The sequence below is a fragment of the Chelonia mydas genome, chromosome 3, assembly GCF_015237465.2.
Source record: "Chelonia mydas isolate rCheMyd1 chromosome 3, rCheMyd1.pri.v2, whole genome shotgun sequence".
NCBI classification, from domain to species: domain Eukaryota; kingdom Metazoa; phylum Chordata; order Testudines; family Cheloniidae; genus Chelonia; species Chelonia mydas.
Window position 1 is genome coordinate 126,106,943 of NC_057851.1, and position 25,067 is coordinate 126,132,009.

The 25,067-nt window shown below is 41.5% G+C and overlaps 1 protein-coding gene across 4 annotated transcripts in view; it reads right to left on the bottom strand.

Moving 5' to 3' along the window:
• Nucleotides 1–6,137: 6,137 nt before the first annotated feature.
• Nucleotides 6,138–25,067, bottom strand: part of COG2 (component of oligomeric golgi complex 2) — a 45,135-nt gene continuing 26,205 nt past the window's right edge. For 3 of the 4 annotated variants that reach the window (XM_037895217.2, XM_037895216.2, XM_043543277.1), the window contains 9 exons: nucleotides 21,678–21,817; nucleotides 19,793–19,854; nucleotides 18,249–18,400; nucleotides 17,184–17,381; nucleotides 16,243–16,315; nucleotides 15,565–15,707; nucleotides 11,809–11,948; nucleotides 10,956–11,136; nucleotides 6,138–6,582 (listed from right to left, as the gene is read on the bottom strand). In XM_037895217.2, coding sequence (XP_037751145.1) covers nucleotides 6,481–6,582; nucleotides 10,956–11,136; nucleotides 11,809–11,948; nucleotides 15,565–15,707; nucleotides 16,243–16,315; nucleotides 17,184–17,381; nucleotides 18,249–18,400; nucleotides 19,793–19,854; nucleotides 21,678–21,817 — 1,191 coding nt within the window. In that variant the 3' untranslated portion in view covers nucleotides 6,138–6,480. The remainder of the gene's footprint in view (nucleotides 6,583–10,955; nucleotides 11,137–11,808; nucleotides 11,949–15,564; nucleotides 15,708–16,242; nucleotides 16,316–17,183; nucleotides 17,382–18,248; nucleotides 18,401–19,792; nucleotides 19,855–21,677; nucleotides 21,818–25,067) is intronic. The other variant, XM_037895218.2, reaches the window with a different exon arrangement.

The window sequence follows — 25,067 nt, forward strand, 5'->3', positions numbered from 1 at the left end:
AGGCGATTTGCCTCAACCTCCCACCCCGCCATAAACGTCTCCCCCTTACTCTCATAGATATTGTGGAGCGCACAGCAAGCAGTAATAACAATGGGAATATTGGTTTTGCTGAGGTCTAACCAAGTCAGTAAACTGCGCCAGCGCGCCTTTAAACGTCCAAAGGCACATTCTACCACCATTCTGCACTTGCTCAGCCTGTAGTTGAACAGCTCCTGACTACTGTCCAGGCTGCCTGTGTACTGCTTCATGAGCCATGGCATTAAGGGGTAGGCTGGGTCCCCAAGGATAACTATAGGCATTTCAACATCCCCAATGGTTATTTTCTGGTCTGGGAATAAAGTCCCTTCCTGCAGCTTTTGAAACAGACCAGAGTTCCTGAAGATGCGAGCGTCATGTACCTTTCCCGGCCATCCCACGTTGATGCTGGTGAAACGTCCCTTGTGATCCACCAGTTCTTGCAGCACTATTGAAAAGTACCCCTTGCGGTTTACGTACTCGCCGGCTTGGTGCTTCGGTGCCAAGATAGGGATATGGATTCCGTCTATCGCCCCACCACAGTTAGGGAATCCGATTGCAGCAAAGCCATCTACTATGACCTGCACATTTCCCAGGGTTACTACCCTTGATATCAGCAGATCTTTGATTGTATTGGCTACTTGCATCACAGCAGTAGATTTGCCCACTCCAAATTGATTCCCAACTGACCAGTAGCTGTCTGGCGTTGCAAGCTTCCACAGGGCTATTGCCACTCGCTTCTCAACTGTGAGGGCTGCTCTCATCTTGGTATTCTTGCGCCCCAGGGCAGGGGAAAGCGAGTCACAAAGTTCCATGAAAGTCCCTTTACGCATGCGAAAGTTTCACAGCCACTGGGAATCGTCCCAGACCTGCAACACTATGCGGTCCCACCAGTCTGTGCTTGTTTCTCAAGCCCAGAATCGGCGTTCCATTGCATGAACCTGCCCCATTAGCACCATGATGCCCACCTTGACAGGGCCTGTGCTTTGAGAGAAGTCTGTGTCCATGTCCTCATCACTCTCATCACTGTGCTGACGTCGCCTACTCGCCCGGTTTTGCTTTGCCAGGTTCTGGTGCTGCATATACTGCTGGATAATGCATGTGGTGTTTAATGTGTTCCTAATTGCCAAAGTGATCTGAGCGGACTCCATGCTTGCCGTGGTATGGCGTCTGCACAGAAAAAAGGCACGGAACGATTGTCTGCCGTTGCCCTGACGGAGGGAGGGGCGACTGATGACATGGCTTACAGGGTTGGCTTACAGAGAATTAAAATCAACAAAGGGGGTGGCTTTGCGAGAAATTGAATGGCCCCCTCAAGGACAGAACTCAAAACATCAAGGATAGAACTCAAAACTGGGTTTAGCAGGCCATTGATTTCACGGAGGGAAGGAGGAGAAAATGAATACAAAACAAATCTGATCTATTTCTTGTTTTGAGCCACTTCATCTATCTTTATACATCTTGCTGGCAGCAGACTGTGCAGTACGACCGCTAGCCATCGTCATCTCCTGGGTGCTCGGCAGAAGAAGGTGCAGTATGACTGCTGGCCATCGTCTTCTCCTGGCTGCTGATTAAAAGACACTGCACTGCTGGTAGGACTCAATCGCCATGAGACTAAACTTAAAAGGAAAATGACCTGGCTGAGTCACTCCCATGTTTGCCCAGTCGCCCCTGACCTCATCGAGGTTGGTTAAAAGAGCACCCAGGTCTACGTCGATGACGACTACCAATCATACTGCACTGTTTGCTGCCAAAAGGCAATAAACTGCTGCTGTGTAGCAATGCAGTACTGCGTCTGCCAGCACCCAGGGGACATACGGTGACGGTTAGCTGAGCGGGCTCCATGCTTGCCGTGGTATGGTGTCTGCACAGGTAACTCAAGTAAAAGGCGCAAACCGATTGTCTGCCCTTGCTTTCACAGAAGGAGGGAGGGAAGGGGGGCCTGACGATATGTACCCAGAACCATCCGCGACAATGTTTTAGCCCCATCAGGCACTGGGATTTCTACCCAGAATTCAAATGGGCGGCAGAGACTGTGGGAACTGTGGGATAGCTACCCAGAGCGCAACGCTCCGGAAGTTGACGGTTGCCTCGGTACTGTGGACACATTCCGCTGAGTACATGCACTTAGAGCATTTATGTGGGGACACACACAATCGACTGTATAAAAACGCTTTCTACAAACCGACTTCTATACATTCAACCTAATTTCATAGTGTAGACATACCATAGATTCACATTTTACAACAGAAGTTAAGCTGCAATTTAGCGCACCATGCACGCGGTCATAGCTGCCAGTGTAATATAGGCAACTGCCAAACTTTCAGAAATCTGTTATTGATTTTAAAATGTCCCTTATCATCAAAGCACAAGAGGTTTTATTTTCCTGGTGAAGATTGTATTATCCCACATGCATGACTCATTCAGCAAACCGAGAGCTCTCCTAGCCGTGCTGCTAGGGAGTTCCGTAACAAGATAGCACTGTCCACAGACAAGGAGTTTCATATTGTCTGACTTCCCTGCTCTGCCCAAGTAACAATTTTATTATGATGATAAAATAAAAAAAAGGGTGAGAGCACTTAGCAGAATGGGAGATGCATGTAGCAGTGGTCCCATGCAGTGGATGCTTAGTGAGTAGGAAAGGAGAGCACCTGGAGGGCAGGAAAGGGATACACTGCTATGGGCAAGGATGAGTAGATTATGAGTAATAGTGAAGACTAGGACGTGGTAAATGCTGGCTCAAGCACTGCAGCATTGTGAGGATGAGATGCAAGCTTACATGGCATTTAAAGACTCAGTGATTATATAAAAATGCACTGTACTTAGATTTGTTCCCATTGTCGGTTATGAGTTTTAAAAGTTGACTACTTTTTGCTCTCCTTTGCCATACAGCCTCAATAAAGCCACATGAGAGAAAGATCATCTCCTCTCTGGCTCACCACCAGAATTGTTAAACCTGCACAATCTTTCGTACTGGGGATGATTCATAAGCCAGGAAGAACTCAGATTTTGATTTTCATGCCCAAGGGTGAATCTGCATAGCTGGCATTTAGAAAAGCTCTCTAAACTGAGCATATTTGTGCAGGACTTATGGACAGAATGAATATGGAGTCATTGTGGATATTTCTCTGAAAACATCCACTCAATGTGCAGTGGCAGTCAAAAAAAGAGAACAGAATGTTGGGAATCATTAAGACAGGGATAGATAATAAGACAGAAAATATATTTCTTCTATATAAATCCATGGCATGCCCACATCTTGAATACTGCATGGAGAGGTGGTCGCCCCATCTCAAAAGAGATTTATTGGGATTGGAAAAGGTTCAGAAAAGGGCAACAAAAATGATGAGGGGGATGGAACAGCTGTCGTATGAGGCGAGATTAATAAGACTGGGACTTTTCAGCTTGGAAAAGAGATGACTAAGGGGGAATATGATAGAGGTCTATAAAATCATAACAGGTGTGGAAAAAGTAAATAAGGAAGTGTTATTTACTCCTTCTCATAACATATGAACTAGGGGACACCAAATGAAATTAACAGGCAGCAAGTTTAAAACAAACAGGAAGTATTTATTCACACAACACACAGTCAACCTGTGGAACTCCTTGCCAGAGGATGTTGTGAAGGCCAAGATTATAACAGGATTCAAAAAAGAACTAGATAAATTCATGGAGGACAGGTCCATCAATGGCTATTAGCCAGGATGGGCAGGGGTGGTGTCCCAAGCCTCTGTTTTCCAGAAGCTGGGAATGGGCAACAGGGGATGGATCACCTGATGATTACCTGTTCTGTTCATTCCCTCTGAGGCACCTAGCATTGGCCACTGTCGAAAGACAGGATACTGGGCTAGATGGACCTTTGGTATGACCCAGTATGGCCGTTCTTATGTTAATCTTATTTTACAGTGTACAGCTGCACTATAAATTTTATTTAGGCACACCACAAAAAAAAACCATCCCATTTAAGTCTGCCATTTCTCAACAAAACAAACATTTTATTTAAAAAGAAGGCCGGGGCATTAAGCTTTTCTATTACTCACAAGTACATTCTTTATCTATAATTTCCCATTCACGTGTCAAGACTTAGGATACTGCCACATTACTTATCTCACATTTAATAATTTAAGTAAAAAGTGGCTCCACGAATCTTAAAAAAAGTGTGTCCATCTTCCACAGCACTAACGAAGGCATGATTCCTGGCTTTCAGGAAGAGATGCTGACTGCAATTTAAATTACAATCAATGGCTACCAGTCAGACATGATTTCCCACTATTTTACAGAAATTGAGACAGTAATATTGTAAATCTAGAAAATGGAGGCCAGATTCTATTAAATTTAAATTAAAAGATGGATTCTTAACAGGTGAACAATTCTTACTGCAAACTGTATACTGAACACACTGCCAAAATACGCTTCAATGTATTCTTTTGTTCAGTCAGGATGTTACATGCTGTATTTGAAACTCAGTGGGAAGCTGACAGTTATAGCTTGAGAATAACAAACTTCAAACTGCATTTTATTAAAAAGATAGGAAGAGGACTCAATTATATTTGAGAAAAGTGACAAGCCTAGCAACCAGTCATGCACAGCCCACCTTACACACAAAATCCAGTGTTAGTTCAGTCCAAGGCATTACAAGTCCTCAATCCAGGGCAGTAAAGGTACTGACTTAAGTTATCAGTCTGCTTGTGAGGACAAGCACATCGTGGGTTCCACACAGTGCTATCACTTTTGACAACATTCAGCATATCACATCTTTGCAAAACAAGCCACTGCTGCTACTACTATACAAAGCCCCGTTCTCTTATCGCCTTTTACATGTAAAACAACTGGACTTAGCTAGGGCTTCAGGAAACACCCAAAGCCTGAGAAACCCTGAGAAAATGAAAGCTTTTCATAGTATATTTTTAATACAATACCATCTCCAAGTAATAGCCTCTGACAAAAACTAGACGCTCTACCCAGACATGGCATGAAACACCACGTAGACATTCTACCATCTCCAACTCCTTCACTGGAAGTCTTCAGCCTTCCTCGATGTCTGAAAAGAGGTGGGCTGTGCAGTGCTCCTGGAAGGTTAATAAATGCAGGCTCTGGACCAAGGAGAATCCCAGTGTCAAGACCCTAATGGGAAACCATCTTCCCCTCATTTATATTGAGAGAGCTCTAACTTGAGTGTCGCTGTTGATCTCAACTGTGGCAGTACAGCCTGATTAGATGCAGTCCCTCATATAACCAGGCCCCATACTATTCAGGTCTTCATAGGTCAAAGCCAGCACCTTGAGCGCCACTCAAACCATGCTCAGCAATTCTCCTAGTTCCTTCATCCAACTCATCAATATTAAGCCTGATTTCACAGAAGTACAGTAATATTTGCTCCACTGATGAAGCTAGGTCTCATGTGCTGGGATTACAGAGCAGAACACCATCTGCATACTGAATACACTGAAGCCAATGCTGCTGCTTAGAATTAAAGATCTACTACTCACTCACAATCAGTGAGTACCACTCGTTCTGGTGGCCTGATTAAATTCCAGACTGGGTAAGTTACTTTCAGCCTACTTAGAATCTATCTGTGCAACTAACCAGTCTTCACCTCCTATTTTAAAATTTTGCAGTGTAGTGTTGGCTAAGCACTGTTAACACTATTTGCGTTTCATCCCAGATGTGGTTACATTTCATTGGTGGATAAAATGATTCATAGTATGTGAAGTGCTTCAGGATCCTTCCGGGTAAGAAGTGTCATAAAATAAACTCTGAGAAAAATTCAGCTAAAAGGGACAATAAAAGCTTTCAGTTCTTTCACAGGACTCCGCAAGATCCAACTCGGAGGGGAAAATACACAGTTGTGATAATTTTGCAACAACAAGAAATAAAGTGTTCTCATTCCAGTGAACACTATATTCCAGGAGAATTTTCCCGTTGTATATGTATTCATTAGTTCTAGAGGTCTGAAAGTAGCCACGAGTGGCACATTTATATACTAGATGTCAGCACATAGGATCACCATTTGAAAATTAAGTTTGAAGATGACTCAGGATTTAAACATTTTGATGAAAAACCCCTAAACCCATAGACTCCACTGCACCATTCCCTCCCCCACTCAATGACACAGTTAGGAAGACAATTTATTATATATTTATTTTAATCGTTAAGTCAGTTCTTCCACACTAAGATTTACAATAAAAATAAAAACATTTGCTTTGCTTTTAATCTAAAGTAGAAAGTTTAGAATGCTTTAAACTGCCTTCCATACAATGGAAAACTACACTGAATGCTCTCTTGTAATTTATTGTTGAAACAAGTCTTTGGGTATCTTGACAGAAGATGCATTGACTTGTTGCTGGAGACGCATTAGGAAGCACTTCATTGCTACATAGTGTTTGGTAAAAGAAAGAAGAGGGAAATAATTCCCTCCCATTTTTGGAGACCTGGTTCATCCTCATCACATGTTTTCAAATATATTTAAGATTGTTCCACTGTAGTCTGATCCTTGGCAGCGAGAACAAGCTCTAGAAGAGCTGAAAAGCTTTTTATGTTGCTTGTCTGTAATCCCATCTTTTGCATCTAAAAAAACCCACGGAAGACAGGGTTAAATTGTTGTCTGACATTTTTTGTAGGATAAGGTAGACACCTTATTTGTTTGCATTATTCTATTGTAAAAATCTAGAAAAGAAGCATATCATGTTTTGTTGTGTGCTGACAAAGCAAAGTCCATTATTATACGTGTTCATCTCTGTAAAGAGAGGACTATCCAGCTTTTAAGACTTTTCATTTAATACGTTTTTTGCAGGCAAATATTGAGCAGTTTTCCAGGGTGCCTGTTGCTAATGATCCCTATAAAGTTTATCTAGCAAACTTACCACTTATGAGAATTAGCTCTCTGAGGACATATTTTTGATAAGTGTGCCTTGTGTGACAAGAAACTATTGCTTAAATAAACTACTGAAATAATGCTAAGGTGTTTATTTTGTTCTACTGTAACAATGGATAATTTTCAAATTTATCTTCTCAGCGATTATAGAGGATCTGATCTAAAACATGCTATGTGTGCATGAACTGAACACTCCTAATTGAAGTCAGCTTGTGCTGACAGAGTTAAAACTGATAATGCAGTAACTAGGGCTGTTGATTAATCATAGTTAACTTACGCAATTAACTCAAAAAAATTAATTGCGATTAATCACTGTTAAACAGAATCCCAATTGAAATTTATTAAATATTTTGGATGTTGTTCTACATTTTCAAATATATTGATTTCTACTGCAACACAGTATACAAAGTGTATAGAGCTCACTTTATATTATTTTTATTACAAATATTTGCACTGTAAAGATGATAAACAAAAGAAATAATATTTTTCAATTCACCTCATACAAGTACTGTAGTGCATTCTCTTTATCGTGAAAGTGTAACTTACAAACATAGATTTTTTGTTTTGTTACATAACTGCACTCAAAAAACAATGTAAAACTTTAGAGCAGTGGTGTGCAACCTGCGGCCCATGGGCCGCACGTGGCCCATCAGGGTAATCCTCTGGCGGGCCGCGAGACAGTTTGTTTACACTGATCATCCACAGGCACAGTCACCCGCAGCTCCCAGTGGCCGTGGTGCACCATTCACTGTCTTGCGGCCCACCAGAGGATTACCCTGACAGGCTGCATGCGACCCGTGGGCCGCAGGTTGCCCACCACTGCTTTAGAGCCTACAAGTCCACTCAGTCCTACTTCTTGTTCAGCCAATCGCTAAGACAAACAAGTTAGTTTACATTTACGGGAGATACTGCTGCCTGCTTCTTATTTACAATGTCACCTGAAAGTGAGAACAAGTGTTTGCGTGGCACTTTTGTAGCCGGCATTGCAAGGTATTTACATGTCAGATATGCTAAACATTCGTATGCTCCTTCATGATTCGGCCACCATTCCAGAGGACATGCTTCCATGCTGATGCTTGTTAAAAAAATAATGCATTAATTTAGTTTGTGACTGAACTCCTTGGGGGAGAATTGTGTGTCTCCTGCTCTGTTTTACACACATTCTACCATATATTTCATGTTATAGCAGTCTCGGAGGATGGTGCAGCACATGTTCGTTTTAAGAATGCTTTCACTGCAGATTTGACAAAACGCAAAGAAGGTACCGATGTGAAATTTCTAAAAATACCTACAGCACTCGACCCAAGGTTTAAGAATCTGAAGTGCCACCCAAACTCTGAGAGGGACAAGGTGTGGAGGATGCTTTCAGAAGTCTTGAGAGAAACACTCTGATGCAGAAACTACAGAACCCGAACCACCAAAAAAGGAAATCAGTCTTCTGCTTGTGACATCTGATTCAGATGATGAAAATGAAAATGCGTCAGTCCCCTCTGCTTTGGATTGTTATCAAGCAGAACCTGTCATCAGCATGGATGTAAGTCCTCTGGAATGGTGGCTGAAGCATGAAGGGGTATATGAATCTTTAGTGCATCTGGCACGTAAATATCTTGAGACCCTGGCTACAACAGTGCCATGTGAACACCTGTTCTCGCTTTCAGGTGACACTGAAGAGGGCAGCATTATCTCCTGCAAATTGTAACCAAACTTGTTGTCTGAGCAATTAGCTGAAGAAGCAGCACTGAGTGGACTTGTAGGCTCTAAAGTTTTACATTGTTTTATTTTTGAGTGCAGTTATTTTTTGTTCATAATTCTACATTTGTAAGTTCAACTTTCATGATAAAGAGATTGCACTACAGTACTTGTGTAACCCCTTGGGGTTTAGAGGGCATGGCCCCTTTAAATCTTTTTCCTAAGGAGGGGAGGGGGAGCAGTGAGAAAAAGGTGGGAAAATCCAGGTGGGGCTCTGGAGCAAGAGCGAGAGAGAGAAGGGCTGCAGCCCACAGGCCCTCGCAAAGTGAAGCAGCCCGGAACCTGCCTGAAGCGTGGAAAGGACAGGAGCCAGGAGGAGCAGTGTGCAAGGGAGGAATCACCTGAGAAGGACGGGCCGGAGCTGGACCCAGTATCACTGCTGCCCACTGCTGCATGGGGCTGTGAGTACTGGGGCTTGTGACTCTGATTTGGGAATAAGGAGGGAGGCTGTAACTAGTTAAGTGGGGCGGTGGTCGCTCTGTGTGGCTTTGCAGAGAGCAGCAGAAGGGGGCACCGGCGGGGTTTGTTGGGGGAATTTTACTGGCGCCGAAGACCAGGAGCACCCAAGACTCAGCACTGAACTGGAACTTTGCTCAGGCCTCCTGAACTCTGTGTGCAGACACATTTGCTTGGTGTCTGCCCTTTCAGACTGTGCTACCACTAGGCCTGTGGGGCCTTGGTTTGGATGCAACCCTGTTTTACTGCTCCTCCTATATTTCCCCTTGTTGTTTTTCTCCTCTCATCCCTCTGTAAATAAATATCTCCCTTTGTTATAGCCATTGTACTTTTCCTGGGGTGGGTGGTGGGGGGGGTGTGTTCGTTCACTCTGGGGGGGTTGGAACAAGTGCCCCTGGGGTGGAAGGGATTCTTCCTGCTGCATTCCTGCGCACGCCTTCTCTTGGCCAGAGCTGCCTGCAAAGCAGACTCCATCTTGGCCATGAGGATGCTAAAGTTACACTTGTATTAGGTGAATTGAAAAATACTATTTCTATTTTTTCCAGTGCAAATATTTGTAATAAAAATATAAAGTGAGCACTGTACACTTTATATTTTGTGTTGTAATTGAAATCAATATATTTGAAAAATGTAGAAAACATCCACAAATATTTAAATAGATGGTGTTCTATTATTGTTCAACAGCGCAATTAATTGCAATTATTTTTTTTAACCGCTTGACAGCCCTAGCAGTAACAATATTTGCTACTTTTATTTTAACAAGGGGTTCCCACAAAGTCTTCTCCCTTAACCCCTGTGCTAAACCCCAGTACCAGGGAAGCATGTGTTTACAGGAAGTTTGATGGACTAGAGGATCTGTTTATTTATTCCACAACCATAACCAAGGGAAAAAGCAACATTATTTGGTAACTAATGTTACAGAAGCTGCACTTAGCTGGTAATATTTATGCTTTGCTTTTGAAAAATATACCTAGTATGTCCATAGTTCAGCATGAATGTTCAGTTCGTGTAATTTGAAGTGAGGAGTGTACACACACCCTACCTTGAGGAAACCTCATTTGTTCTTTGAGCACCCTAAAGCATGCTAGATAATACAAGTAAATAACATCATACATTAAAGAGACAATCACTGCAGGGAAGTGACAAGTTAAGAGAAGACAGATAAGAGGATGGGGGGAAGAGGGTTACAAATACAAAAACATGAAAAAGCTTAGTGATACTGCATGTCTTGTGCATTTTTTCTTTTTGTATGTGTTTGTTAAGGTTTTGTTTTATATATGACATTATGATATTTCAAAAGTGAATCAAGTTTAAGCATTGTAATACTTATTGCTTTGCTGGCATTTTCACAGCCCTTCAGAAAGATTAACTACTCCTCACTTAGTAACTCAGGTAAGATTGCCAACACATGAGGAAATCAAGGCAGAGGGTGTTAAATGTTCTCAGGGCCACAAGAGTTGCTGGGTCAGAGCCAAAATTAGAATTAAGGAAATGCTTGCTCTGGCCCTAGACTCCGACCATAGAAGAGGCTTATATCTCTTCTTATGCTTCATTCTCACAACAGAAAGTTCTGAAGATCATTGAATTGAATTTGAACAAAGAAACGCAAGACTTCTTCCCAACCCATATAATTAAATGAATAAAGTGGAAAAGTGTAATATATTATTTTAGTTTTTATTTGTGGTAATTGAGAATTGCTTTATGCTTAGGAGATAGGCTTTAATGGAAGTCAGACTTATACAGGCATTTGCATGCAACCTTTTCTAGCAGACCTGAACAAAACTGTAAACAACTAAGACAGGTCCACAAGAAATAGCTAGTGATAACCCTTTAATAAGTAGACTTTTCTCTTCCAACTTACCTGGTCTCCGAAGTACTCAACATCCAGGGCCAACTGTAGTCTGATTTTGTTATCATCACTCATGCCCCCGTTTGAACTAACATGGTTTGGAATTACAGTTTTTCTGGCCTGTTTGAGTCTTTTCAGGCTCTCTTCCATTTTCTTTACAGAGCTCAAAACATCTGATACAGTTTCATAATACCTGAGTAAAGAGAGGTTAATGGAATTTAAGTTCCTACGTAAGTAGGGATTTCAGGCAATACGCCATTTGATCCAAGAAAAAGGCAAAATAATATGGTATTCTTCTGAAGAATGAGACACTCTCTCATCAGGATATTTATAGGGGCAGGTTTGGAGAAAAGAGCTCAGTGTTAAAGACAAGACATGTCTCTTTACTATCCAGCAGTCTTTCTACCCACCCACAGAATAAGTGTAATTTCTAGATTTCAAACACTTTGAAGTGTCCAATACTTAAATGCCTTTTTATTTTCAACTATGAGTAATTACTGAAACAATAAAAATACTTAACTCCTATACAGAGCACCTGATTCATAGATCTCAAAAGCTTTTTAAAAAGATGGGTAACCTATTACATGCATTTTAAAGAGGGGAAAAGTGCAGCAGAGGTTAAGTGCTTCATCCTAGGTCACACAGTTCGTCAGTAGCAGAGCTGTGAACAGAACTTGGATCTCCTGACTCCCAGTCCTGCATGTGGTATACACAAGACCACACTATCTCCCTATGAACATACCTTGCTATCAACGGAATATGCCTGCTTTGGTTTTGAAATTAAAAAAACTGACCGGTGAGTTAAGGTTACAGTTTTGGCAAACACTGAGATTGTTCTGTATGGTTCTACTATCTTTTCACTTACTTTTGTGTGCTTTCAGATAGGGCACTTTCCAACCATTGATGAATCCTGGGCTGCGTCAACATATCCTTGTACTCATTCTGTAGTCGGTAGAAAGGTTTAAGAGCACTGTCGACGTAAGGTGATGCTTTAGTTGGCACCTCCTGGTAAATCACGTAGGAAGCAAGGTGGAGAACAGAGCAGATAAATATCTTGTTATTTAAGAATGCCATGTCAAATATACCATACATGTGAAACGCAAAGCATAGTCAATGGCAAAGAGGATGTTAATGCTGCTTGGGCATATGTCATCTCCTTGCAGGACGCGGAGTTGAGCCAAACTCAAACTTCTGAAAATCAGTTTTAGGAGAACAGAGGGAAAAGTGGCATAGGCAACCTTTCCCTCCCTTCCCCTATTTGTCCTTTAATAGCATTAGACAGAATCCTGTGGGTGAGTGAATAGCTGGTAAAGGGAGGTGAAGTGTGTGTATATTTCAGCAACTGTGGGGTGGTAGAATAAACGTGTGTGTTAATGGGGAGTACTGGGGCATTGCTGAAAGAGGCAGAGTTCAGACTGCATGGGCAACCTTAACTCTGCATTTCCTGGTTTTCAGAAGTTTGAATTTTGCTCAACTCAGTGTTCTGCAAGGGGACAACATATCACCAAGCAAGCCTCACTTTGCCTTAGAGTTTTTGCCATTGAATCTCCTAGGTTTGAGAACAGGAAAAGATGTAACTGGCAGGAGTCAGTAGTCACCTAGGCAGTTGTATGTATATCCCGCAATTTGCGTATTGAGGCAAATCAGCCTGTTGTCAGCAATCCCCACGTGATGGTGTACTCCGTGCAACTTCTGCAATCTTGTGACTCAGGAATTGTCCAGAAACTGCCACACATTTAACAGAACACTTCTTTTCCCTCATTGGCCAAGGTATCTGTTCCACTACGTGTCTTTGGAAACACCACATTAATCTGCCCCGAGATCAGGAAGTAGCCATTTAATAAATTCTCTCATGTGGTATCATACCGACATGTACATGGATCAACCGTGCTTGACCACAGACCTCTGCCATTTGAGCTAATGGAGTGACAGGTAGCTGTAGTAGATAGTCATCCGCTATCTGGACCAGACTAGAGGGGGATGAGAGACGATGCCAGGGAATTTCAGAGATATTTGCTGAGAGCACAGTAATGGTGAGACTCAGGAATTTTGGTTCCATTCCAGGCTCTGGAGGGGAGTGTACTCTAATGGGCACAGAAGTTTGGGAGTTTCCCGAGGCTTGACCCCTTCTGCCCCATGCCCCCAACTTGTCCCAGTCTTGTCTCTTCCCTAACCCTGGCTCCTCATCCCAGTCCGACCCTCCTTGACCAGCCAGCCCTAGTCTTAGATACGTATATCGCCTCACTACCATAGCATCTGAGTCCCTGACACTTTTTAGTGCATTTATCCTTATACCACCCCTGGCAAAGCCCCATTTTTCAGAGCGGCAACTGAGACAGACTAAATGTTTTGCCCAAGGTCACACAGGAAATGAAACCATGTCTCCTGAGTCTCCTGCTAGCAAGGTGGATAAAAATAATTGATTTTTTTTTTTAAAATCGGATTTATTGAAATCAGATTTTTAAAAAGAAAACCTTATTATAATTTAAACAGCAAAATAAAAAAATGTCAGATTTCATTTTAAACAGGTTTAATACAAAATCTGTTAAGGCCTAAAATTATCATCACCTCTTAAAACACTGAAATAAAGAATAGTTATGCTGAATCCATGTGCCTCTAGCAACAGCTTTAAGTTAAAGGCTGCTTTTCTATATAAAGACAGTATCGGGGGGAAAATATCTAACTTTTGAAGTCAAGCGTTAGAAATAGGACACCACAGGCCATGTACTGTTTTAAAGGCTTGATCCTGTTGGGGACCAAGGGGTTATGCTTCTGGACGCAAGAGACTGGCCAAGATAATCACCGGCATTGAGACCAGGCCTCTGACTCCAGGAGACACCAACAAAGATCATTAGGATCATTCACTGAGCCCACCCGAGGTCTCGTAGGCATGTTTTATAGCTTCTCCTTACCTGAGCTCTGAGTGGCTCAGTTCTCATTTTAAAGAAAATCACATCACTGAACTGGGGGAAGTCACTAGCTAAGCACCTGAAACCTGGAAATGCTCAACCAGTTATTGACAAGAGTAGCTGCTTCTGAAGGCGCACACAGAATATTTTCTTCATTTGTGCAAATTCATTCAAAGTTGAAAAATCAATTGGGAGTTGAAAAAGCAGGAAAACTTGTCTCTTCCTTTCAGTCTATGAATAAAAATGAGGAGGGAGGGGATGAAATCTACTAGTTTTAAAAGTCTGAAGGACAATTAAGTAACTTAGGAGACTGTCTCATTTTCAAGAGTGAGCAGGAACTTATGCTCCATTCATTTTCATTTAGGCATATTCAAAAATTTTCCCAGGCTGACCTGAAATAATCAATGTAATTCACTGATTATAGTTAACCCCTCTATATAATAAATTATTTACTTGTATATGAAATGTTTTGTTAAGAAGTTTATGTATCCAAAACATTTTACATAAATGTTTTTAATAAAAATACATTGTATATGCTGTTTTATGTTTAATTAAATTCCAGTTACCATCCTAATGCAGCTTGACAAAAATCATGAGCAAAAACTGAATTATCTGGAAAATAAGCAATATATGATTCACCATTTTCTAACATACTAAAAATGTACAATTAAAAAAAATCTGAAAATAATAAGCTACATAAATGCTTAAATAAATGTACATAGTTATAGAGTACCATCCTAGGTAGCAAAAAGATGTACCAAATATAGTCAAGGCTCTATTCAGTAGTAAATCAACAGAGGATGTTATGAAGACCAAGACACTAACAGGGTTCCAAAAAGAACTAAATACTTTCATGGAAGATAGGTCCATCAATGGCTATTAGCCATGCTGGACAGGGATGGTGTCCCTAGCCTCTGTTTGACAGAAATTGGGAATGGCAACAGGGGATGGATCACTTGATGATTATCTGTTCATTCCCTCTGAAACACCTGCCATTGGCCACGGTCAGAAGACAGGATACTGGGCTACATGGACCTTTGGTCTAACCCAGTATGGCCATTCTTACGTTTTAATGTTTTATATCAACCATTGAGAATTCTTTAGAAAATAACTGAAGTACATATGCAAAAACTGATTAAAATTGATTATTTAAATCAAGGCTTCCCCCCACCCAAAAGAAAATAAATTCATGAAATGAACAGGCTTGACAGCATCAGTGACTAACGCTCTCTATTTGTCCACAAAACAGGTACGATCATACCTAGCCATTGTGCTTACAACTCGGACTTAGGACAAGACAGATGAGGGGTCTGTGGAGAACAGGACCAAATCTAAGGATGAGAGGACAGATCAATTTCCATATTGTTTCCAATCTGCCCTGACAATGGTGCCAACAACAGCTGCAGTGGTGTTTTGCCTCAAGGGCACTTGCTACTTGAAACCAACTGTTCTCTAGGACACCTAAGGGTGACAGCAGGTTTTAGCAACTACTGTCACACTTTAAGAGCCAAGTATGATATTTTTCTTAAAGACCATATTAAAGTTCTCTTGAGTGTGGCAAGAATGAAATGGTGGCAGGAATTAAACAGTCACAAAGTAGGGATATTTGCAAGCAGCTATAGATAGGTGTGGTAGAAACCCTGAATACATCAGCTGGTTGTATTCACAGCCTTTCATGAGAGCACTTCTTTTCACATGAGACCAGCACTGACCTTATTGGTTCTTCTATAGTGTCTTGGTACTTCTAGTGCGCTTTTCAGATAACTGAAGCAGGATTCACTCAAATCCTGAATGATCTTATTATTCAAGGTAGGCATGGAGGCTGATAAAGACGCCTGAGAGTCTTCCAAGGCTCCTGTTGAATTACAAATGTGGAAGTTGAAACTAAGCTACACTGCCAAGTCCCAGACATAAGCAAACTTGTGCAACCCTTCCCATCCCCACTCCATACAATACATCTTGTTCTAGGATATGTAACAAAGACATTTCTGATATTATTTCTGCAATCAAATCCTATATTTAACATTACACAGCTTAGGAAATAGTTACTAAATGTCCATGTCACAGTCAGAAAAAAAAAAAGCGGAGGTGGGGGAGATCATCAGATTAATTGCTTTCTAGTGTTGGTAATAGTAGAGATGAGGCACACTCAGGAAGTTCAGAATCAGATACAAACTCTCCCAAAGTTCAGTAGAATTTTTTTCCAGCTCTGAAGCTCCCATTTAAGACTATTTCTAATTAACTGTTCTAGTCCAAATTAGATTTTAAAGAACTATCAAATGGTATAGTTTTTTTAAAAACTCTTACTTGTAAATATTACAAGAATAAACATACACATAATGTTTTCCCTTTGTTTCCCCAAATGACTAAAATCAAACTCCCAGTTTTACCTGTGATGCAGGATATATTTTTGAAGCCAATCATTTCAAGTTTTGGTTTGATAATTTCCAAGAGTTCAGGAAGCTGAACAAAAACAGATATGCATACAACCATTGTTATGAACATATATGGGTTTGTTCTCTCAAGGTCTGAAAATCTCCCATGCATTAAAAGGAGAGACTGTGTTATGTTTAAATACTGGGTATATTTTTACTGACTATTAAATGGGAATCAACAAGACCAAAATACATGACATACCCGAGAAAATGGAATTAAGCATTTGGTGCCCTCCCCCCACCACGGCCCTTCAAGGCAAAACATTAAAATTAACGAAACACCATATTACTCATATCATAATAACAAGCTGGCTCCTTCAAAGGTTTTAGGAAGTTCAGTTTAATCAAAAGTACAGGAGACCCTCCAAGCAGATCTGTACAACCCAACCATCTGTGAGATTTAGAATTTTGCTTTAAACTCATTGTTACCAGTAAAATCTTGCTGAGGCTCAAAGGTTAAAATAGTAAATATTTGTTTAGACCAGAAATAGCTCAAAACATGAAGCCTGATTTTGCACTGTGCCCCTGGACACCAGGTCCTTGCTGTTCATCATTCACACAAGGAGAGGTGCAAGACTGGGGCAGTGCTCACTGGTGCCAAAAGTGAACGGAAAAATCTGGTTTCAGCAGCCACTGCAACAGCTGCTGAAAAATTCATTTTACTGAAAAACTAGACTCCTTAATTACCTGTACCTGGACTGGTATCTCTGTAACCAACCAGATCTGAATAAAAACAACAGCGCCTCCCTAAAGCTTTGTTGCTTGTGATACCTCCCTACTTCGACTATGCTAGTTTCAGCACTGGTAAATATTTAAGATGTTGTGAGCAATATGCCAAACAGTATTGACATGTGGTCAGTGAAAATGTTCTTGTACGTATAGTAGCATGTACTAACCTGCTCCTTAAGTCTATCCAAATCTGCAGCAATATATACCAACTGAGTACTGGATATAGAAGGTAAACGCTGTGTTTCTGGAGAGCCATTTCCCTGGTCCTCACTGGAATTTGGGTTTACAGAGGATTCCTTGCTACTGGTTGCCACAGATTTTTTGTTGTCCTTTGTACTTTCACTGGAGATGGGCCTGAGCAAAAGCTGTAGTAGCCAAGTGAGAAATGAACTTCAGTCTTTGAGAAGATAATTACAGCTGAGCTCAAAATTGCAGTGTATAAAGTCTTCTGCAAATTTTTCCCAACACAATACAACATTTGCAGAAGTTATAAGCATCTAAGTTTCTATTCTGCCTCGTTGTACTTGATTTACATAGGGTTGTTGGGTTTTTTGTTTTTTTTTAATATTAACAAAAGGCCGCAGAATATCTAACATTGTACAGCATCATCTCAAGACCCTGGTGTGTAAAAATCAATGTCTTTAAAGAGATCTATGTATTCTGTATCTGAATCTGTTCTTTGGGCCAAAGTCCATAAAATGAGGTGATGACAATCAAACCACTGTGTCTGGTTTAGATTGCAGAGACTGGGAGAAGGATGGAAATTGAGAACTTGACTATGCTTTTTCATTTGACAAAGGATGTTGCAATTTTCACACTCCTAAAAATGTTACCCCTGTGAACATTAGGGGTTCCACTGGCTGATTTCCCCAGCAGTATAGTGACACTGTAAACAATACTGCCATTTTTCAGTTGCAACATAGAAGAACTGAAGCATGAGTATCAGTCCCATTATAATGACTTGAGAGGAGACAACTCTGTGAATGGGTTGTCTCTCTATGGCACTTTTTCATATAAGTAATGATTCAAGATAGTTCCCGACAGTGACCATTAACATTCTTTCGCAATATCTTTTTTAGTTTTAAGGCTCTATTTAAACTGTACTTGATACACATTTCTTAGTCTAAAAGGTACTAATATATTAGAAATTATAGATTTAAACTGAACACATTTCATTTGGTATGTACAGGCCATCAATAAGTATCAATGGCATAAGCATGTCGTTCTCTTACCTCATTAATAAACACAGAGTAGCGTGCTAAAATCTGCAGTGTAAATTTCCATAGGCGGTGTGCTAATAATGGTAAAAACATCTGATCTGACCAACACTTCAGAAGACTCACCCATACCAGGTGAGTGGCCAAAAGGCAATATGAGCTTCCAGCTAAAAAAATAATTAGGGGATAATGGTTATATTACTAATCATGATTTAAGATCTTGTTTTGAAAATTTATTTTTCAAAGCTTATGGAACTGTACTTTTACTGTTATTAATTTTTTTAAATCAAAATACTTTGAACTTTAAAAATGACTTCAAAATGGTTTTCAACATCACCAAGATAATTTACCGAAATTGTTTAAAGCCAAATTTTTAATATCAGACCTACTTTCCCCTGGATCAAGTGTCCATTAACATTGCATAAATGTGCAACACAAAGGTGACATAAGAATCTTGCCCTTCGTTCAACTACATTGTCTCTATATTTACTGACTATCCACCTAATAGGATAACTAAAACTAGTACTGAAAATGTTATCTTATCAGGTTTCACAAGTACATTAAAAAAGTTACTAAGTTGACTGAGTGCATGAAAGTTGCCAATCAGAGCAGCAACTGTTCTGTGTCCTGACAACACAATGCAATAAACAGCAGCTGTTATCACTGTTCGGTACCAAAGGAGTGTTAAGTTCAATAAGTAAAAGCTATAATTACATGAATACTTTTAAAGCGGTTTTGGCAATAGAGTTATACAGTTTGCAAATGAATAGTACTTAGCTCTCAATCTGTAAATGCTTTTCATTTAGTTTCTAAGATTAATGCATAAATCTTAGAAACAAAGGCAACGTGCCCCATATCTCCAACTCTACTGTCCTGTTTTCTCATAATCTTTAGTCCTATGCTTAGAAAATTTGTTTTATACAGATTAGAGAGACTAATTCCATTAAAAAAACCAAACACTTTCACTGCCTTTAATGTTTCTTTTAAAAGGCCCTGTACGTTTCTCTCCTGGTTCTTCCCACAGCACCAGTCCTTTTCCTCCATTCCCATTTAATATGTTCTGCCTCCTAATTCACTCAATAGATTATAAATTCACTTTTCCAGTCTCCTAATTCACTAAATAGATATGAATTCATTGCTCCTGTCTAATTTCTGGCCAATGTAGCAGACAAATGACTCCTAGAGTTGATGCCTATACTGCTGAGATTAATAAGTGCATTTGCTGCTTAGAAATGGTCATTTCTTCCTCACTTTCATAACTGTAGTGTTCTGAATAGGAAAGATGTTCGCTCCAATAGCACGGCATAATTTTTTAATTGCATCTTCTAGGAGACCTACATTAATTTAGATCCCTCATCTCATTTGTGTAAACCAGGTACCACTATTTGTATTAATGAGTTGGTCTAGCCCATTTAATTGACTTACCAGTAAAAAAAAGACTGACATGATTTTAAGATCTAAAGCTTTGTGTGACTGATTACTCTAACAATCACTGTCACTACCTGGAAACAGTTTTATTTACACAATAAAAACTACAAGTTTTAGTAAAGGAAGTTTACCTGGTGCCTCTTCTAGGCTATCTGAAAGTGCAGCTTCTAAGGCTCCTGCTACCTCTCTAAATCTGACAGAAAGAAACAAATATTGTTCAGTATTACAAGTTATGATTATTTAAACTGGCGTCTAAACATGCCTTATGCTATCAGCTATATAAAGAAGGTGTGGATTTTGTTTGGGGAGATTTTTTTTGGTTTTTACTTAGTTTGATCCCTAACTGGAAAGCATTTAAAAGAGAAATAATGGAATTTTCCAAGCAGAAATGAAGTGGGACAAGTGGGAAAGAGATTCAAGTTATAATCTTAAACATTAAGAAAAAAAAAAAAAAACTTTAAAAAGCAGCAAGTTTGAGGATGATTCAGTGTCTATACTTTTAGTAAGAAACACTAACTTGTTTACTTTATTGCTTTCACACTGAAAAAGTCAACACATTGTCTCACTTCTTACATTTGCTTTAGTTAACCTTCAGGTAGGTCACATGATCATGGTGCCTGTAGCTTTCTGCATGTTTGCTAACGAACAGTGAGTGGCACAAGGTCCTGCAAACAGTTCTGTACCTGATAAAAATCAATAGTTCCTCCCTTGATTTGGATGCCCTGACCTCTTTTTTTTTTAAACTACAAAAAACTTTGGGGGTTAGTACTGAAAACTTTCAATTCTCATTTCAACATACATTAGCTAAACAGCATACACAGCCTAAAGATACGTATCTGTTCAATAGCTACCACAACACTGCATACAACAAAGGCTTTGGACAGGCACCCATAGACGGATATTTAAGAGATTATGCAAGGGCAATTCACACCTCTTACCATCTGAGCTCAATGGGGGGTGGGTGGGTGGGTGTGTGTGTGTGTGTGTGTGTGTGTGTGTGTGAGTGAGTGTGTGTGAGTGAGAGAGGTATACCAAGTTGTAAATATAGGAGACAATCTGAGACAAAGAGCTTCTGGTGGGATGACACTGACACTCTCAGGGAGGAGACACTGTTTTTTTGGGAGACAGTAAGAGAGACATGCCCAGGTTCTCTGCCAAGGGATGACAAGCCTCTAGGTAAGACAGATGTGTGTAGACCTTTATTTTACAAATTCCTTATCTCTTATGCTATACTTCATACTTACTGTTAAGATTACACAACTATTTTTTTTAAAGGCTGTTTTGATCCACTGTGTTTACCTCTGATCATAAGCTCCAGAAGGGAAAACTACATGTACTGAGTCCAACTGGATCAGCTGAATAACCAGAGCTGGTACACAGGCTACTTTAGCCCAGGACTTGGTCTAAGAGTGGAGAATTGCAGGATTCCATCCCAGAAAAGGTAAAGTCATGAGACCTAACACCTATGGAGGTACACCCAGTAAAATGAGAGAAGGGATTAGAGGTACAGCTAACCCATAACCATGGCAGATTAATTGATATGATATTCAATCCTTTATTTTAGAGCTTTTAAAAAACAGAACTCTACCATGATAGCAAGTTTATTAAGCATTCCAAAAACTCTATTAAATCTACATTCTTTCTAATTCCAGGAAGAAGGTAAGCAGAGACTGAGCTATAGAAGATGCACAAGGTTTGAAAACTAGTCTAGACCAGTCCCTGGCAGTCTTAGCAGTGACACTCTGTACCAACTTCACCGTAACTCTAACTGGTTTTCTGGCTTGTCTAACTCAGTGAAAGTTGTATAAAATAATTACATGCCCTGGTAACCAGTTGCAGTATCCATGCTTTTTCTTCAGATTTATTTACATTTTGGCTTCTCCATTTTAAGAAAGCTGCTTTTATGTGACAAGTACAGCTCCCAGGGACAGAGGAGCTTTGGTTGTGGGCTCCATTCTTTTGCCATGGCTAAACTTCGCTTTTGCTTCCTTACAAGTAAATAAATCAAATACTGACCTTATTTGGAAATAAACAGGCAAATTCCACTTATTGTTAAAGCTGAGGTAGGCAGGATGCAATCTTAATCTTTTCACGCTGGCCTGCGACCCACACTGTCGTTCAAATCTCTGTATAAAATCCATGCTTATAGTGTATTTCTGTATGAAGAAAAAACACATTCCGAGTACTATAATTCAGTTTTTCCTATTAAATAGTCAAGACTGTATGCTGATTCTATTATGTGATCTATAAAGATTATAGTTGTACTCATTTCTCAAAGTCAGTTGACACTACCCCAACTTTCTATGTCTACACTGCAAAAACACCACTCATGGCAGTGATCTCAGAGCCCGAGTCTACAGACTTGAGCTGAAGCTTCAGTTCTAAAAATAGCCATGTAGATGTTACCACTTAGGCTGGAGCTTGGACTCCTGAAACCCACCCCTTCCCTGGGTTTCAGAGCCCAAGCAGGAACATCTACATGGCCATTCTTAGCGCCATAGCATGAGCCCCATGGGTCTCAGTCTATAAATCTGGGCTCAGAGACACACTGCCACAGGATTTATTTTGTAGTGTAGACATACCACATAAGGCCAGAGCCTGGGTTGCAATGGAACTGAAGCAATCATCCAGTTTATTCCATGGTGAAGGGAAATGAGACTGACCACTTCACCATGAATTATGCCATGAGTGTGCAAGTTCCACCCCCCTTTCATTGGCGCTCCGTACTTGTCCAAGTATACTGAACTAACAACTCAGAGGTGCTCCAGGACTTGTGAGCTGACTCAGTGGTCTGGAAGTGGAAGAAGAGAAGCTCCCATGTTGCTCAGTGTTAGGAGAGGAGGAAGGTGGGAGCAGGTGATTGTGGGAGAGTGTCAATGCCAGGCATGTAGGGATAAAGCTGTGAAGTAGGAACAGAATGAACTGGTGTGGGAAGGGAAGGAGGAGAGAATTTGAAACCGATTGATAGCATGAGGTTTACTTTGCACTATAAGAGTAATAAATTAGGCCCTTATTTTAGGAAGCTATCTTAGATGTTTTTGGTTGTATACAGATGTTTTACAAATAAGTAATTCAGAATAACTATCCAGACTACTTCCTTTCAGAGTCGTGTACCTCAAGTGGGATGTTTACAAGTACCTCAAAGCCATTCTGCATCCACTCTCAAAAATAAACTATTGTTAACTGACTCAACAGGAATAAAGTATGTGATTCATCAAGACATACATTCTGTATTTTGCAAGGCACAAAGCTAACCACCACCTGAGGAAAAGGAGATGCATTCTGAGTAGTTCTTTGTTACTATACAACATTTATGCACTATTTCATTCAAAAAGAGTGACATTAATGTAATGTTAAGGGTGAGATATCTACCAGAAATTAGGAAATGCAGAGTTAAGGTTAAAATCTGTCCTTCTTGCTCATTCTTTAAAATATGGTCTCCATACCATATGTTTGCCAATAAATATGTAACAGAATACAAATCTGAGTTTCTTAACAACCTTATATATAATAAGTTCAAGTACAACACATAGTCTGAGACTTGATCTAATTTACACATCTCACTGAGATTATTAAAAACAGAGCTGATGAAAACTGCTTCAGCAGTTCTATGATGCTTAAAGTTGAATTGGTATAACATTCTAAGCCACACTAGCTTTGAAGCCATCTAAAAAAACCTGAACAAACTTAAATGTAACTTAAAATACTGAACCAATTTTATATGAACTTGGCTTGTTTTGCGTTAGACAGAATAAAATTAACATGAGTTAAAGACTACAAGACATAAGGGGTATGTCCACACTGCAATTAAAAACCTGCAGCTGGCCCATGCCAGCTGACTCGAGCTCACGGGGCTTGGGCTAAAAGGCTATTTAATTGTGGTGTAGACATTTGGCCTTGGGCTCAGCCTGTGCTTCAGGCCCCAGTGAGGTGGGTGGAGCGAACAGGGGCAGCGGACATAAAAAAAGGTACCACCCGCTTGTACTCACCAGGCGGCGCTCCGGCTCCCAGTGGCACTGAAGGCCCCTGCTGCCAAAATGCCGCCGAGGACCCGGAGCGAGTGAAGGCCCCCGCCGCCAAGGACCCAGAGCGCCGTCGGGTGAGTAAAAATTAAAAAAGGCACCTATAAATTAAAAAGGCGCCACTTGTGCTCAGAGGGGGAGCGGCCGCTCCCCCCCGGCTACGCTACTGGTGGGAGGGTCCCAGAGCTCAGGCTGCAGCCCAAGCCCAAACATCTACACCACAATTAAACAGCCCCTTAGTGCTAGCCAGCTGGCATGGGTCAGCCATGGGTTTTTCATTGCAGCGTAGACACAGCTTAAATGCCATTTCTTAGGCTAACCATAGGGCAATGTACAGCAGTGCCATAAAACAGTCAACATACACAGAGTTAATGTGCCACAGTGGAATCTGAGATACTGCAGTATTTCCCTTAAAAAGGAAACTCTTGGATACTACCTGATAGCTGTTGAAAAATGCTGCCTTTATAATCACCACCACCGTGCAAGTAACACCATACACGCCCTCACTGCTTCGGATAGTGAAACTCCTGTATGTCCTTAACCCAGGGGTCGGCAACCTACAGCACGCGTGCCAAAGACGGCATGCGAGCCAGTTTTTAATGTCACGCTGCTACCTGCCGAGTCACAGCCACCGGCCCCGCTCAGCCCGCTGCCGAACCCAGGCCGGGACCCTGGCTGGCAGCAGCGTGCCATTAAAAATCCTGCCCGGCCCGCTCTTCTCTGTCCCGTCCCACCCCACCACGCTGGCTCCTGCTGCAGAGCAGGCAAGCTCCCCCCTCCCCCGCCTCTTCCCCCAGCATGCTAGGTTCCTGCCCCTCCTCCTCTCCCTCCCTGCCACCAATCAGCTGATGGCCCTTGCAAGCTTGCTGCTCCAGGGAGGAGGTGGAAAAGAAGTGGGGAAGGAGGGTGGAATCAGGGCATATCCCCTCCAGCCACCTGCTGTGAGCCGCTCTGGGCAGGGGGCTGTGAGCCGCTCTGGGCAGGGGGCTGTGAGCAACCCCACGACCCCAGGCCTCTGCCCTGACCCCTGCTCCCCCCTCTCACACACCCAGCCCTCTGCCCTGACTACTGCACCCCCCCACACCCCCAGCCTCCTGCCCTGACCCCTGCACCCCCCCCACGGCCCCAGCCTCCTGCCCTGACCCCTGCAACCCCCCACGGCCCCAGCCCTGACTCCAGTACCCCCACACATACCCAGTCCCCTCACACCCCATGTCCTGACTCTTGCACCCCCCACATTCCCACCCCCACCTTGAGCACCAAACGGGAGCTCCTGCACCCCCCCCACCAAATGGGAGCTGCCCAGGTAAGCACTCCACACTCAAACCCCAACCCTGAGCCCCCTCGCTCATTCTAGCTCCTAGCCAGACCCTACACTCAAACC